General features: G+C 50.8%; 1 protein-coding gene across 1 annotated transcript in view; it reads right to left on the bottom strand.

Moving 5' to 3' along the window:
- Positions 1–17,360, bottom strand: part of PLB1 (phospholipase B1) — a 121,294-nt gene that overhangs the window by 23,480 nt on the left and 80,454 nt on the right. The window contains exons 32-42 of the mRNA XM_068966712.1: positions 16,930–16,973; positions 16,367–16,475; positions 14,314–14,365; positions 13,849–13,929; positions 13,234–13,299; positions 12,617–12,717; positions 11,625–11,706; positions 10,861–10,965; positions 9,749–9,844; positions 9,123–9,194; positions 2,400–2,465 (exon numbers count right to left, since the gene is read on the bottom strand). Coding sequence (XP_068822813.1) covers positions 2,400–2,465; positions 9,123–9,194; positions 9,749–9,844; positions 10,861–10,965; positions 11,625–11,706; positions 12,617–12,717; positions 13,234–13,299; positions 13,849–13,929; positions 14,314–14,365; positions 16,367–16,475; positions 16,930–16,973 — 874 coding nt within the window. The remainder of the gene's footprint in view (positions 1–2,399; positions 2,466–9,122; positions 9,195–9,748; positions 9,845–10,860; positions 10,966–11,624; positions 11,707–12,616; positions 12,718–13,233; positions 13,300–13,848; positions 13,930–14,313; positions 14,366–16,366; positions 16,476–16,929; positions 16,974–17,360) is intronic.

Below are 17,360 nucleotides of genomic sequence, written 5' to 3'. Positions count from 1 at the left end.
ATACTTTCCAAGTGCTGGAGGAGGGGATGAGGTAGGAAGCAGAGGGCATAGCAGCTGGGAGAGAAACAGACATCCTTCCCTAGTGTCCCAGACACCTGCACGTCCCCAGAGGTGCTTGAGGGACAAGCCCAGTGCTGAGTGCACAGGAGGGCTCCACACATAGGTGTTGTCTGGTTGGCTGATTCTCTAGGTGTGTGGTTGCCAAACCTTTGGAAGTTTGTCTCTTTCATTTGATCAGAGGCTGATGTAGACACACCTTGTTAAAACACTCCTCTCACAAGGGAGCAACAATGCAATTCCTTTACATATTATTTGCTTAATCTGATGTAAATAAGTTTATTCCAAGGAACTGTTCAATTAGTCATTTTGATGGAGTCCTTATTCTGTGTGGAGGTTCTATTGAAATCAAGAACATGTTTGTGTGTAGATGACAAATATCCAGAGAAGATGCAATTTAAAATAATTCTACAGCCGTGAGTGCTTTAGAAACATCTCAGAGAACTGATGAGCCAGAGACAAGCCCATCCCCTGCAGGCGAACAGACGCAGGTCGGAACTGGAGCACGTTCGTCTGTCCCAAGGGAAGAACTGCTTAGGGTGCCTAGGCTGCACCCTATGCCAGGGCACCCAGATCGCCTGCAGGTTTTGGGAAATGCAGGTCCTGAGTCAGCAGGACTGGGGTGCCACCCAGGACTCTGCATTTTTAACAAGTTCTCAAGTAATGTTGATGTGGCCCATCTGTGGCTGATTTAAATAGCAAAGTATTTTTTAAAAAATCACTTTCTGTGCCTGAGTTTTTCACTCTTCCAGCAACAGAAGCAAAGGCATGTGAGACTAAGATCAAAGACAATGGGCCAGAACCACTTTGTTCGTCAGTGTGTATCTGGCACTTGGCACAGCACCTGCACCATTTAGTCATCCAATAAACACACATGTTAGATAAATAAATAAATGCCTAACTGACAAGATGCAGCTGACATTTCAGTTCTAATGGATTTTGGTCCACGATTGGCCTGAAATAAGCCTCTGTTGGGCCTGAGAGAATTCGGAGAGGCTGAACGGTGGCCTTACCCCAGCCATGAAGCTGGTGTGGCCTATATCTCAGAGCGGAGCATCTGACAGTTCTTCAGTATTTTCCTGTAAGTTAGTCTCAGTGCTTCAGCTGCCTTATAAAAGGTCTTTCCTCACTCACTCCTGCTACTCCCCCATCCATTTTCCACACTAGTCAGGGAGCTCTTTTAAAAAGGTGAACCAGATTATACCACTTTCTCCTAGAACCTCCAAGAGCTTCCCACAGCTCTCCACCAGAGTTCAACCTTCTTTCTCAGGGGTTCAGATTCTGTATGATTATGCCCTTGATGACCCCGTTTATCTCATGACCCCAAACTCTCCACTTCATTTGCACGCCCATAGCCATGCTGACTTCTTTCTCCCCTCAAATACCCCCAACTCAGCCCCAGTTCTGAGCCTCTGCAATTGCTGGTCCTGGTCACAGCTCATCAGAGCATGCTTTCCTTGCCCCATTGCACTTTCTCAAGACTGTCCTTACTCTCTGACGTGACTATGCTTCGCTCTCTATTGGATGCCTGCTTCAGTAGACTGTAGGGTCCATAAAAGGGACGGGCTCCATCTGTCTGCTCTACGGCTCTATCTTCCTGAAACAGTGCCCGACACAAAGGAGGTGTCCAGTCTGGAAAGACCTCTAACTCCCAAGGACAGAACTATGTCTGACACTCCTCTGAATCCCTGCTGGCCCCTAGCACAAGACTGGGCAAACCCTAGGTGCTCAACTGACAGTGATGATTGATTCCCTGTCCAGGTGGCCTACAGATGCGGCCTGGACCAAGCCTGTCCCGCAAGGCCTGGTGTGGTTCAGGATCTTCCAGGCCATCTTTGTAGCAACTGTCCCTAAAGCCATGGGCCTTAAATCCTTAGAGCTAGAATGATTGACCTGAACCAGACAAGCCCTGGAGACCCACCTGCATATACACCACCTTCCTGGGGGCCCAGCTCCTGGAACTGAGGCTCTTCCTACTCAGCTCCCACCTTACAGGAAATCGATGTGCATTATACCCACGGCCTCCCCCTCATCCCTCCTTGAAAGGCTGAGCTGCCTGATCAGAAATGATGTCTGTGCAAAGGTCAAAGATGACTGATCCACAGGCACTTCCTCTACTTGGTTGCTGACGTCAGGAAAACACTTGAGAACAAGTTAGGACAATCCTGGGACTCTGTGGTTCAGGAGCCTTTGTTTCACATTCCAATATCCAGTAGGTAAGAAGGGTACGTTTCTGCTTAAGCTACCTCTTTAAAATCCGCACCACTCCCTGAGTCGCTGGGGGCGGGGGGGTGGAAACAGTTTGTCTCTGAGAGAGGCAGACATGTGTCAGGAGTTATTACCTCAATGGCTGGCGTGGTGGGGTATGTGTAGTTACTGTTCCGAGGGGTTCGCAGGAAGGGCTCAATCTAAGAGAGGAAAAGAAACCACAGGGAAAGGTTACCTGACAGCCTGGAAGACTGCTTAGGAAATATTAAGTACTAACAGTCCTGTCCTCTAGGTTCATTTAACATGATTCTTCTGCATTTAAATAGAAAGAATCATACAGACAGAATTTCATTCATTCCCTAGAGGGTTTTACATAACAGCTTTGACAAGGGATGTACAATCAAAGGACTAAAAAGGGTTCCATCCACGTTCTTTTCAGGGTTCTGTGCTTTTCTTTTCACCCTGACAATGGAACATCTCCCTAATCATCAGAATGACTTTCTCTCCTTTGTCATTGCTCTGGCAAAAGATTGATATTATAGGGATCTTTTCGTCTCCAAAAAATGTTATGATCATCAGTGTATTTTAACATTTGTTGCTATGATTGTGCCTCTTTGAGTTATGTCCCTTACCCATTTCGGGTTGGCTTCACATACGCTGGTTGCATTTTTTTCTCATGAAACGGCCTCTTCATTCCCTGCTCACCTTTCTATTTCACCATTGGTTTCATACATGCCCAGTCAAGAATCCAAGTGTATTCCGTTGTGGGTGATAAGTTAGTCAAAGAAGGAAGAAGGAAGTAGACAGAGGGGTAGCAGGGGAAAGCAGGTAATGAGAAAATGTGGAAATGATAGTGAAGCAAGAAAAAGCTCAGAGATCCGCCCAGACAGCCCAGGGCTGCCAACACCTTCACAAGTCCTGCTCAGTGGAGTAGAAGGGCCATGGTCTGAAAATCTGGGAATAATATGGGAGTAAGTTTACTCCTTGGAAGAAAAGTTATGACCAACCTAGATAGTATATTCAAAAGCAGAGACATTACTTTGCCGACTAAGGTCTGCCTAGTCAAGGCTATGGTTTTTCCTGTGGTCATGTATGGATGTGAGAGTTGGACTGTGAAGAAGGCTGAGCGCCAAAGAATTGATGCGTTTGAACTGTGGTGTTGGAGAAGACTCTTGAGAGTCCCTTGGACTGCAAGGAGATCCAACCAGTCCATTCTGAAGGAGATCAACCCTGGGATTTCTTTGGAAGGAATGATGCTAAAGCTGAAGCTCCAGTACTTTGGACACCCGATGCAAAGAGTTGACTCATTGGAAAAGACTGTGATGCTGGGAGGGATTGGGGGCAGGAGGAGAAGGGGACAACCCAGGATGAGATGGCTGGATGGCATCACGGACTCGATGGATGTGAGTCTGAGTGAACTGCGGGAGATGGTGATGGACAGGGAGGCCTGGTGTGCTGCGATTCATGGGGTCACAAAGAGTCAGACACGACTGAGCCACTGAAATGAACTGAACTGAACTGGAGTAGGAAGAACCAGAATGTTGGAGGAGATGTCACTGTATATCTGTTCCAGGGGTTGAAAGCCCATTGCCCATCTGCTTTATTTTGGCCTGAAAGGTGTTTAAAAAGGAGAAGGAGAGAAGATGACAACCCTGAATGCTGCCACAAAAGGCGTGTACCCTTCAGTTCTGACCTGCCACTGTCTCTTGTCCATCCCACCCACACAGTCACGTTCTAGCCTGGCACTGCATCTGAATTTTCAACCCTGAGTGATCCCGCTTTACAGGTGAGGGGCAACTGAGGTGCAGGGTGGAGCAGGGACCTGCCCCAAGTGCACTGAGGGCAGAGCTGGGCCGGATCCATCAGGCCTCCTGACCAGCAATGCCCTCATTCTGCGGCTCACACCAGGGTCAGGCCTGAAAAAGACCTGGGGCCAGACAGAGGGATGAGGAGGTGGTCTTAGCGGTTCACTGGGAGGATGAAATCTACACGCACAAAACCCAACCCCCAGCTGTCAGCACAGACCTTGCCCCCTGGGGCATGCCACGCCTCTCCTTTGGTCTGAGTCCAGGCCCTCAAAACGTGGGCCAGAGGAGCACTCAGGGCCAAGGGCAGGAAGTGTGTGTGCCCTGGACCATCTGCTAGAGTGCAAGGTGAGAGAGGCCTTACAGCGGCATGTCGCCACGGTTAGTCAGACTTGTCTCCAGCCAGTGCTATTCAGTGTCCCCTGTCCCCTGAGATTCCCTAGCAGCTGAGGGCATGTAGCATCCTATAAACAACTGACTCATGTTTGTAAAACCCCATGTGTTCAGAGCTCTGTTCTAGGTGCTGGATGAAGGGAGGATCCAGAGGCATACAATTCAGTGAGGCAGAAAACATGACAAGTATTGGGTAGCGAAGCATCAAAGAACAGTGTGTCCAGTGAGTGCAGTAATTGCCAAGGAAGGACTGTAAGATCTGGGAATGTGTGGTCCTTAAAGATGAGTCTCAGTGGCAGGTAGGCCACTCCTCATTACTCTCCCCCCACTTCCCAAGACCCGGATTGGGCACAGGGCCTGGGAGCCGGAGCTTTTTGTAGAGTCGCGAGCATAAGAGGAACTGGCGGGCAGACTCCACCTGCGCTTCTGCATGTGCTGGAAGTCGAGCCAGGGAGTCTATTTCATCGCAGGACCCAAGGGTAGAGGGAAGGGCCAGAGGGGAGAGACTGAACTAAGAGGTTAGAGGTCAGGGAGACTCTGGAATGTGGTGGGAAGTGAGGCCAGAGAAGGAACAATGAGAACAGGTCCAGGACAGGGCCAGGCAAGTGGCCTGAGTGCCTGGGGCCTATTTTATTGATTGTCAGCTGCCTTATGCATGCGTGAGTCAGACTGGGTGAAAGGCCTGGAACTCAGCAGAGGGAAAAGGGAGTCCACTTAGACTGCTGGCTCTCCTAGGCTCGGCTCGTAACACCAGTAAGCAGAAAGCGAAGCCCACTGAATGCCAGCACAAGGAACTGTCTTCCTCGGTACAGCTGGGGAAAGAGGGTGCAGCCTGCCCGGAGGCAGAGCCTGGTCAGCCACTGATGTGAGTCAGCGACATGAGTCAGTGGCTACCGGAAAAGGGCGTGTGCATCCTGGCCATGTTAACAGGTGTAAACTTCCACAGTGATGGAGAGCTGGTGTTCTGTTCTGTGCTTCTCGGACCAAACCAGGTGTGTATGGTCAAGCCTGGGCACCGACTTAAGTGGGGTCATATTCCAAGGGCTCATGTCTACTGTATATAGAGGCAGGGTTCGGAATACTTGTCTGCCATAAATGGTTGAGGAAACTGAGGCGAAGATCCAGGAAAGGGTGGCAGTGGTAAAGAGGAGGAGGGCATAGGAGTACCCACTGACATTTCTATCCCATCCCATCATCCCATCCCAACATGACCTACTAGGCTGATTCCACAAGCTGTTAATGGGTAGCCACTTGGCTGTTAGTAATGCACTGCCTTGAGAGTGTGGAGGTTTAAGTAGAGGCCATAAGCCTCTGCTTGCTTCGGGAGGATGTGGTACATGCATGCTAAGTCCCTTCAGTTGTGTCCAACTGTGTGACCCTATGGACTGTAGCCCTCCTCCTGGGGATCTGCCCAACCCAGGGATTGAACTCACATCTCTTATGTCTCCTGCATTGGCAGGTGGGTTCTTTATCACTAGTGCTGCTTGGGAAGCCTGGGAGGATGTGGTAGAATAACTCAACTCTACGAGAGATTACATCAACAGGACTCCAAAGCCCTCCCCATGGAGATTCTAAAGCTATAAAATTCTCTGTTGCTTTACGATGGAAAGGAGCAGGTAACAATTTTAACATCCACAGTGACATGGACCTGAACTGGGGGGAGTGGAAGTGGGAAGAGGAGGGACTAGGAAGGATTCTATCAGGCGAGGTGCCTGACATCTCACACCTGCAGAACTGTGACCACCACGACAATATGGACAGACAGAGGAACTCTTCAGGATTAGGGAGTTTGGGAAGACATTGATTTTGGTCCTATTTTGAAATTCTTCCTCAAAAACTATTTTCTAAATGAATGTTTAGTTTGAGATGATGGGTTCAGGGCAGTTTTGGGAGATTTGGAAGTCCAAAGCATTCAAAAGAGAACAGCCCCACATATGTAATGCTAAAATAGAAATATCGCTAAACAATAAAGTATAAGAGAATCCAACAAAGCTCAGTTTTTCTCAGGAGGAAAGACTGAATGATGAAATATCACTTGACATTATTTCTGTTTGTCTCACTATGTCTTTCTATTTTGTTGGTACCCTGATCATATATTTAATCTGTCTTCTGGGTAAACTTTACATCCAAGGGAGAAAGACCTCTGAAGGGTTAGAAATACAGCTCAAGTTTGGAGGAAAAAAAAAAGAAATGAAGATGTAGGTTGGGGGATCCTAGGCAAGGAAATTTAACAGGAAACCCTGGAAATGGACAAATCTCAGAGTGAGGATTATGTAGAGAAAGAGAAAAGAGAAGAAGGCTGAGTTATGAAAGTTGGAGAATGTCCACATTTTTGAGGCTGGGAGAAGGAAAGAGGGGTCATTAAAGGAGATGGGAGGGGGCAGAAACTTGAAAAGCAGAGCAGTCAAGCTGGTTTTCCATCCACAAATGCAGGGAGGAATAAATCCATGGAGGAGGTGGTTAACTCTGACAAATGCTTTTCAAGGGCAAGAAAAATAAGAGCTGTAAAAGGACTCTGCTGGTCTTTGAGCCCATTTCTTCAAAGCCTGAGGAGGGGCCACAGGCAGCTGCCCTGGGTTAGGGAAGCGGTGGGCAGAGAGGTGATGAGGGGCAGCAAGGGGACCACAGTCACGGTTCACAGACCAAATAAGCTAAAGTTGCCTGTAAAATCACATGTCCAACCTGAAAGTCTAACAGAAATCCACAGAGCGCAGTTAAGCACCTGACCTGGCTGGGCAGAATGCACTTGCCCTTGACTGGGGCTGGGGGAGGAGCAGGCAGGAAGTTGAGAAAGAAGCTCCCCGGTGCTTGCATCCATCTCAGCCCCTCCTCCCTGCTGGGTCCTGCCTGTTGCCTCTATGTTTAGACTCAGCTAGGATTAAAATATGTGCTGCCTGGCCCCTGTCAGCTCACACTGAGATGCTGGTGGGCTTTTATATAGCTCCATGGCTCACTGCAGGGAGCAGATGGGACCTGAGGAGTGCAGGATTCCACAGCGCCTGGTGCCTTGAAGTTGGGCCGGCCAACAGATGGATCTTTTGGAATGGGCTCTGGGGTTGCCTGGCAACCGCTTCTCCCAGGCGGGGCTTCTACGTTTCCAGGAGGCTGGATTTGCTCTCCTCTGCTCACCAACGGCTCAGCCAGGCTGGTCCAGGAGGAGGAGCGGAGCCCAGCTCAGGAGTGGCCTGAGGTTCTGGCCGAGGCAGTAGCCTTTCGGGGCTCCTTGCCTTGTCTAGGGCCTTGAGGCCGGTGGTGACAGGGCTCTACCCGATCCAGAGCCTAGGCTCCAACCTGGTATATAGTAGATATTTGTGAGAAGGAAAGAGAGCAAAGGATGGCTCCCTGGACTGAGTTGTTATTACTTTCACTATTAAATAGAAGGAGAATTGGCAGACTGGAGAGGGTTTCCCATGGCTGATGTTCAGTATGGCCATATGGTTGTTAAAATATTGAAGTACGCCCCCCCCCCCCACCACCGTATGGTTTATAGCCACCACTCTGAGTCCCCAAATGCCTCTACTACCCAGGTTGCCTGGCCCTACCCCTAGAATGCGCTGGACCAGCTCAGGATCTAGCAATTTAAGCATTTACACGTGATACAAAAGGGCCGTTAGGCCTCTGCCCCACCCCTTCAGCCCGCATCTGACCGTCTAGAACAGAGGCATCCACGCTACGCTGACTGTTACATCGCTTGACCATCACCTTTGCCCTGAGCCCTGGACCCAGCATCTGAGCCCTCTGCTATCACCGCCTCTACTTCTGCATCCCTTCAGCCCACCCGCCTGGTGAGGCTAACGGCACCCAAGGCTGAGCCTGGGTCCGAGGTGGCTGTGGGGAAGGCAGCAGACAGGGAAGGGTGCCCAATGCCTCTAGACCCCTGGCAGACACGTGGGGGAGATGTAGGTCCTCTCTCTGTTCAGTCGGGAGGGTGGGAGAGGGTGGCGCAGTCAGACCCAGGCGGGAAACCCGGCCTCCCAGACTGGGTCAGGCTGTCCACCTTTCATTGCTGTCAAGGGCTCTCTGGCCTCAACCTTATTTGGTTAAAAAGCCTTAAGACGGGCTTGAAGAGGGAGCTGAAGGCAAAGGGCATGTGTACCTGCCCCACTCCTAGGCCTGAAATCAGGTCTAACAACCACTTACATCTTCCTCCTTAAAATGAGCCCAGGCCAGCCTCACTCCAACTATCGCAAAGCCGGTCCTGCCTGTCCCTTCCCCAGGGGGCTCCTGCCAGACACTCCCGATCCGGATTCCACGACCACTAACTGCAACTTCTGAGCTCAGCTGGCTTCACACTAGGCCACCAACCTGCAGGTGGACCTTCCCACTGGCCCCACGTGTCCGCTGAAATGCTCAGTCTGGCCACCTCTGGCTTCTTAACTCCCCTCCTGAAGAATCCACACGTGTTACCCTGCTCCTCTCCCTCCGCTGGGCTCAGGCCTCCTTTCCCACCTGCTTCTCCCAGAGACAGAGGTGCTTCTGCACCCTCTTCTCCCCTCTCCATTCTCCTCCACTCCCCTCCGTCCTCTGAATCCATCTGCTCCCAGACAACGGGCAAGAAGGGTGACAGAGAAGTGCTGGTGTAAGGGGGCGGGGGGTTAGGGGCGGTGTAAAGGGAGATGGGCAGGGCCTGAGCTCTGGGTTTCTGGAGAGCAGCATTACCTGAGCAGGGCAGGAGAGGGGTATGTCTGCCGTCAGATCCAGGGTATCTGTTTTCCTTCCCAGTGGTTCAAGCTGATGGGGGAGGAAAAGAGAGTCGTGAGTGTACTAATTTGTCTCCGCTGAAGTGAACATTCCCTGGCAGGGCATCCTGCAGTGGGGGAATGCTCAGAACTTGATTTCAGGGGGGTTGGCTTCTCCTCCTGGCTCTGCCAGTCACCAGCTGTGGGATACCAGGCAAGTCTCTTAGCTTCTGCAGGATTCAGCTTCCTTGTAAACTTATAAGTCTTGCAGGGCTGTTGAGAAGCTTAAATGAGATAAACATGGCTTAAACTGCCTAGCAGAGTTGTTGGCACATAGAAAATACTGAATAAACATGAGGGTTCTGCCTTGCATTCATGTAAAGAGTCCTGCATCACGGTTGAAAGCCCGTTGGAGAGGATGCAGTTGATCCAGGAATCTTAAGGACTCTGTATTTTTCATTCTACATCGACTTCTGCAGAGACACCAGTCACTCTCCTCCACACCTTGCTTGCAAAGGGAGGCCAAGAACAAGCTCCATTCTGGAGGGGTTGGTGCTTTGCTCTAGACTAGAACCCCAGAGAACCAGGAAACCCCACTCATCTTACCATGTTGATCCAAAGAGCCCTGGAGAGCTGGGAGTGGAATTTCTGACTTGGGTGGAGGCAGTCTGGGGCAAAGAAGGACACATCTGGGCGCCCATCCTGAAGGAGAGAAATAGACATCCTTAAGATCCTGTTGGTGCCGAGGGTAGAGAGTGGGGCTCACTGGCAGGCCTGCCCTCTGGAGTGGACCTCTCGACACCTTGCCTCCCTGGGGGGCACTCCCAGCCTGCAGCTTCCTAAGGGCCTGCTCACCTTGAGAGAGGGCTCAGAGTAGTCCCACCGATCAACAACCTTGAGTGACCCCAAGCCCCCAACCTGCTTTCTGGATCTCACAATTCTCATTATTTAATTTAAAAAGTGCTATATATATTTTTAGGTGCATTTATGCAACTCACGCCATGGATGAGGGAATGAGATCCTAGTCCCTGAGGCAGTCTTAGCCAGCCAGCTGGGAACAGCTATTCCCCGACTCTTGACCAGTTGGTCCCAGTGAGCTTGGTAGGGAGACTAGGGCTTCAGGCCTGGGCAAAGTCTAGGTGCTTAAAGCTTCTTCCGGTAGGCCAGGCCCTTGGGATGGAGGCCCAGGTGAACAGACCCAAGTCCCCACCCTGGCCCATTCACAGAGCCCTTCTGCTCAGAATGGAAGAGTCAGGTGGAGAGCAGAGCCAGGGAGAGAAACAACAACCACAGTGCTGGGTATGGGGCCGAAAGTGAACAGTCTGGAGTTGGATGTGTTCAAATCTCACCTCTGTCCCTTATTTCCTGCAAGCTTTTAGGAAGGATTCTTCATGTCTGTGAGCCTCTCTTATGCGGGGATGATAAAGCTCACCTCAGAAGGTAATTGTGAAGATTTTACATATGGTATGCACTGTGCCTGGCATGTAGTAGGTACTTAGTAAAATGGAGGCCGCAATGAGCAGTCACGAGAACATTAAATGTTGGGCTGCCTCTTGAATACAGTTCTGATGTTCAAGGAGGCTGCAGCCACCAGACCAGCAGCTAGAGAGCTGCCTGGGTCCACCCCATTTGTTCCCAGTCTATGGAAGCACTTGGCATTTCCACTTTGAATTTCCTCCTCCTTGTGGGAGCCCTGTCAGGGAGGGCAGGGAGCCTACCGCCAGGACATGGAGCCGGATGTTGTAGAAGAAGGGCTGCAGAACCACAGAGAAGTCCTCCCGCGTCTCGTACCGACCGGACTCCACCAGCTCGCGCATGCTGCTCTGGGGACACAACCGTGGGCATCTTCAGCACAGGCCTGGGTGCTCCAGGTACCCGTTAGCACAAGGCTGGGGGTGATGGGTAGTGACCTTGTGCCCATCTCCCTCAACAGGTGGGCTCAGTTCTTCTCTTGAGAACACAAACACACTTGATGACAAATCTCTTTCCAGAGAATTGGAAATGGGTTGTGCCTCCTTTTGGTTCTGGTTTTAAGTGGACTGCAAGTTCTGAAGGGCCAGCAGGAAGTCCCAAAAGGAACAGCAACCTAGGAGAGGCCTCCAGAAGGCCCCTAAGCTTGGGACCTGCAACACCCTCATTGGCTCGTGGCCTGCCTGTTGGAGAGGTAGGGGGTTGCGGGGGCAGCTGGGCATCTGGTGGGCAGGGGAGGGAAAGGCAGTCCCTTGGGGCACCCAGGGCTATTCCCCTTGTCAGGCCAAGGGTTGGGGCTGAGCCAGCAAGACAGCTCGGCGATGAGGACTTTGTCACCTAGGTTCCTTTGTGAATCTGCCTGGGGTGCCTGAGATACCTAAGCCAGGAAGTAGCCTGGATGGTGATGTTGCCTCTCAAACTCTGAATAGCTCTTCCCTTCCCATGAGCCTCCCCAGGGGGGCTCTGGGCTGGTGTGTTGATCGAGGTGGAGGAGAGACCTTCTTGGTCTTACCTGGTAGGCTCGGGTGATGGACTCCAACTTGGCCAGCTCTTGGGAGCTCTCCCGCGGGGTCAGAACACAATTGCATAAAATGCTGAAAAAAGAGGGGAGACAGAAGGACCCAGAGCCAAAGCTGTGGTCAGGGTGGAGGTGGGGGAGTGGCTCGCAGGAGGCTCTGCTACACATGCTCAGGGGCAGGTTTCAGGGCTGACCCAGGGATGCGCAAGGGGAGGATATATGGATGGGCACCCTTTCACCTTAACAAAGTGCTAAGTGTTGGACCCCGGGCCCTGGGCCTTCAACAAATTACACTGAACAAATGCATTTAGGCAATGAGAAGCCCATGTTTAGCGTTTAAAAATAAGTACCAACGCACGCTTTGGCGAGCCTGTTGCTCAGGTCCCCAGACGCGTCTGGAGTCCACACTAGTGTCCTGCTGTGCTCCCTTTTGTTTGTGATGAATTATTTCACGCTCATAAAACCTTCTGCAGGTTAAAAACGATCTCTCTACTCAAAACAGAACCTGGCGCAGAGTAAGACTTAAAAAAGCATTTGTCAAGTGAATAAATGGATGTGTAAGGCAGGAGGAACAATAACACACCCACCTGTGTACTTTTCACTCCACTCAAGAAACAAAACACTCCCAACGGGAAGTTCTGCGTGTCCCTCCCCAGGTCACTTCTCCGCAAAGGTAAGTGAGCTTTGCTTTTGTTATGGTTTCACCATGTGTGGACACACCTGTATCTCACTCCTTCTCACAGGCTGGGCTGCACTGTCTCTCAAACACTAGTGTGTGTCCCAGCCATGACCTCTGCCCGGCAACTTCCCCCATCACAGAGGTTCAACGGTACCATGAGGTTAGGGAAGTGGGGGCCCTGACTTCGACCTCCCAGAAGGAGGTGGTCCTGGCACAGACCCCTTTATAGATGCACACGGACAGATCAAGTCCCAGAAACCCTGAGGAGTTCTCACCATGTGAACCAGATCAGCAAGCACCCGCTTACCTGGCCTGATGCACAGGACACTTGTTGGGGTTTCCCAGGAACACCTGCCTCATGATACTGGGGCTCATGAAGTCCACAAGGTTGACCAGCGCCCGGGGTACCTATGTGCAAGGCTCTGGGTGAGAGAGGGCCTGGGAACCTTCTTTCGCCAGCTGCCTTAGGACCCTGAGAAGTGGGACCAGGCTCCGGGGTCACTGAGTGGGGTTCTGGGAGGTGTCAGCACAAGGTGACCACCTAGAGCCCCACAGTCTTTGCCACCCACATGGGCAGCAGTATGAATGGGCCTCCCAGAGTGGGCCAACATGGCAGTCTTGGGTCTAAATGCTGAGGGTTCAGGTCATAATGAATCTGCCTTCAGTGCAGGAGACCTGAGTTTGATTCCTGGGTTGGGAAGATCCCCTGGAGAAGGAAATGGCAACACTCTAGCATTCTTGCCTGGGAAATCCTGAGACCCTTGGAACTGGTCCCAAATAGCATGAGGCTTCCTTGGGGGTACCCCGAAACTATGGAAAGGGCAGGAGCCCATGTCCTTGTCCAGCTCCTTGGGAAGGGGGTGTTTTACTCTCTTCTCCCCACCATGCTTGAGCAGTATCCAGTTTGTGGGAGCCCCCACCCACCTCTCTATGTAGGATGTCCAAGGCATTGCGGAGATGGTCAAAAAAGTTGTCTGCAGAATAAAGATTCTGGAAGAGACAGGAGAGAGAAGAGAAGCTGGTTAGGGAGAGAGGGCAGCGGGCAGAACTGGGTTCTCCCCCAGGCCCCCAGCTCCAGCCCCAAGGACTTGATCCCCCTTGGCCTCCAGCTGTGACCAGCTCATGATGTCAGAATCTGAGATGAACAACTGGGTACTCGCTGGGCCAGACAGAAGCCTGCAACCTTCAGTTGCAGCTTTACTTCAGGAGTAGGACATGTCAAGTCCCACTTCTAACTGCTTGGAGTTTACTATTTCTTCTCTTTCTTTCAGGAATTGTAAGAGAGGGGAACAGAAGCCCTGTATATCTGCCACTTGCTGACTCACACTACCTGGGACAGGGAGGTGGGGCCAGAAATTTGAGGGGCTGGGGAAAGAAGTGTGTGTATGTGCACGTGTGTGAATTGTGTGTGCATGCACACACACACAGGTATCCCTAGACAATCCTGAGGTTAATTCTAGGGACTGTTCTCAAAGAGGATCTCCAGGGCCCACAGGTCAAAGTCAAGAGCAATGCATAGGCCTGACCCTCCCCCATTACCGAGTCCGTGCAGTAGTCACATAAATCATTGCCTCCAATCAGCACCGTGATGACCTTCCAGTCCTCATGGAAATTTACTCTCTGTACAGAGGGAGGAAAATGCTTGATGATTTCCAACAAACCAAAAAACAACACAACTCTAGGAAATTCATTCAAACCTCTAAAACTTCCTGGCCCTTTCGAAATAACAGGATCAGAACCTCAGAGCTGACTGCACGTCAGAGATTTATTTATAGACCACAGATTCTTAGCATCAGGAAGGACTTTCAGGGTCACTGTGATCAGCAACAAACCTCCCTCTGGTTGACGTAATCTCCTCCAGGCAGCCTTCGACAGAGGCTGCCCTCTGCCCCTTGAATGCCTCTAGGGACCCAGGGCTCACTGTTTTTATGGCCAACAATTCCATCTGGGGATTTTACTGGGCTAGCAAGTTAGTATTTAAAGATAATCATAGATCTGACTTACATGGTCGGATTTCATCTTCTGTATCAGAGTCTGGACTTGGTTTACAAGTTCCCTGAGGAGGAGAGGAAATCAGTCCCATTGAGGAAGAGCCCCTGAATCTTTCATCCTAAAAGGCCTGAATTGGAGGCTTTATTGCAAAAGACTCTGATGCTGGGAGGGATTGGGGGCAGGAAGAGAAGGGGACGGCAGAGGATGAGATGACTGGATGGCAACGCTGACTCGATGAACGTGAGTCTGAGTGAACTCCAGGAGATGGTGATGGACAGGGAGGTCTGGCGTGCTGCGATTCAGGGGGTCGCGAGGAGTCGGACACAACTGAGGGACTGAACTGAACTGATGGCATTCACCCCACCTCTGACCCCCCCACCCTCCAACATGAGCTGGCAGAGACCCTGAGGCTCAGGGACAAGAAGCTACTTGCCTCTTTGGGAGAAGTTATTACAACAAATAACCCTTTGCAAAACTAGCTGTGTGTTTGTCCTAAGCCTCTATAGTCAAGGGTACTGGCAATTATATTTGTTACGCATGGTCTTCTTTCTAGGACTCCACGTGCAAAGTGTCTTTAACGATTCCATGCAGGAAGCTGTTCATCTCCTTTAAAGGACTGGTATAGACTCTGAAATTAGATCTAGGAAAGTTTTAGCATGCTTCCTCTTTTACCTTGGCTGCCAGGAAGCTGAGCATCTGATGCTCAAGCACAATAGTTAAAAGTCTCATATTGACACAGCTGCTTCTTCCCCTCCTCCCCCCACCAGTGGCTGTGATTTTTCTTAGGTATATGTTAGTTGTGTCATTTTTGGTAATGGCACAACTTAGCTAAATGCTTCTCTTAGAAAGAGGTCATAGCAACCCACACCAGTATTCTTGCCTGAAGAACCCCATGGTCAGGGAGCCTGGCGGGCCACAGTCCAGAGGGTTGCAAAGAGTTGGACACGACTGAAGTGACTGAGTGCACATGCGTAGAAAGAGGTGGGTAATAAACAAACACCCTACACATACCTGGGTTTATAATTCATGGAAAGACTAGCTCTCAGCACCCTCAGCTCCTCACTAGTTTTGGTCCCTGTTTTAGTGTGATATCAGAGAAGGCAATGGCACCCCACTCCAGTACTCTTGCCTGCAAAACCTCATGGATGGAGGAGCCTGGTAGGCTGCAGTCCATGGGGTCGCTAAGAGTTGGACACGACTGAGCGACTTCACTTTCATTTTTCACTTTCATGCATTGGAGAAGGAAATGGCAACCCACTCCAGTGTTCTTGCCTGGAGAATCCCAGGGACGGGGGAGCCTGGTGGGCTTCCGCCTATGGGGTTGCATAGAGTCAGACACAACTAAAGCGACTTAGCATTAGTGTGAGATGGAGCCACAGATCAGAGGTCTCCTGGCACCTGGTGGTGGGTCCATGTGTACCATCATCTTGGCTGTTTCTATTACCAAGAAGGGTCTTCCCAGGCTGGGCCAGGAGTGAGGAGACCCAGGTGGCTGAAGCCTCTAGGAGTGGGGTGTGGGAGGAGGGGTCTCCTTGGAGGTCAGCCTGGGGGGCTGAGTGGTTGGCACCAGCAGCCTCTAGCTTCTCAACTGCATTTCCTGCAGCCCCACAATGGGCATAAGGACAGGACGTGACTCGCCACTCCTCTAAGCAGCTCCTCTAAGCAGCCTCTAACATGGAGACTCTGTATTGCCTATCCATTTGGTTGATACTCCCTGATCTATGGGGAGAACTGCCACTCATGAGGCACTGAGAGAATACCATTATGCCATGGTAAGTTTTAAAAATTGGATATGGTGGGTCAGGTAGCTGGAAGATTAGAACATGCTGCACAGGAAAGCAAGACCAAGTTCACGCTCTAGGATCATGATCTCTGTCCAAGAACCAGCCATCCAGCCTCCCCGCAGTCCCAGAGGCAGCCAGCGAAGAGAATGACCAAGAGACTCTCAAATCACTGCTGTAAATAAAGGCCCCCTGTGTACACAGAGGTCAGAATTACAGCCTTGAAGGGAATGATGTGCCTCCCACTCCCTACCCAACAGCTCCCTCCCCCCAAAAATGCATACTCAGCCTTAGCTCCAGGAACAGCTTGATTGAGGAATGCATTTGTCTCATTGGCATCTCCTGTGCCCACCGCATAGCCTGTGAGATTCCCATTAAACTTCCGAAGGATATCTGGAAGAGAAGGGGGTGCACGGGACACAGAGAGCTTAGGGTGGGAGGTGGAGTATGCCCCAGAAAGGAGTTGAGGCCTCAGATGACTTGATGACAGGCTGAGCCAAGGCAGCAAGAGCCTCTCAGCTTTTCTTGTCTTTCTTTATACTTTGCAGTGCAGCCATACTCTCTGGCTCATCTATCTTCATACCCTTTGGGCTGGGTGAAGAGATCTGAGGCTCAGGGTGTTTGGTAACTTGGCCCAGGCCACCTGGCCAGCATATAGAAGGGCCAGGGTTTGAACCTAGTTTTTTCCATCCCCTTCAATGGCCTGTCCACAGGTCTCTCCTCTCATTTCAATGGCAGTCTGTAAGGAAGATGTCATTTCTCCCTTTCTTAGCCAAGAAGCACTTTCAGGAAGCCTGGGCATCAGATGGACCCAGTGGACAGACTCAAGACACTGGTGGTTACTTACTCGGTAAGGTGGTCACATTCTCCAGGGAGCTGTCCCCTCCTGAACTGTAGAAAGTGAGCAAGTCAGTGAGAGAGACTGAATCAATGTACAGGCTTTATAGAAAAGTGCCCCCATCTTTTAAAGACACCCACACCATCAGCATCTGTCATGCTCCAGAGCCACCTCTTTGTTTTTGAGGGATTCTGAAAAAATGTGAATTCCCCAAGAGGCTGGCTCCTCCAAATTCAGGATTTGAAGGTGAAATCTGAGGGCTGTTTTTTTTTCTTCTGCAAATCAGGAGGGCGCATACTTAGCTGATTCTATACTATGCACCCAGCCATGCTCTACATTAGTTATCTCATATCCCCAAACAAGCTTGGGATATAAATGAATTATCTCCATTTTACAGAGTAGGAAGCTGAGGCAAACAGGGGTTAATCAACTTTCTATGG

Source organism: Capricornis sumatraensis, chromosome 1 (assembly GCF_032405125.1).
Source record: "Capricornis sumatraensis isolate serow.1 chromosome 1, serow.2, whole genome shotgun sequence".
Taxonomy (NCBI): Eukaryota; Metazoa; Chordata; class Mammalia; order Artiodactyla; family Bovidae; genus Capricornis; species Capricornis sumatraensis.
Note: the sequence above shows the minus strand (reverse complement) of the source record. Positions and strands in the feature narration are given on the sequence as shown.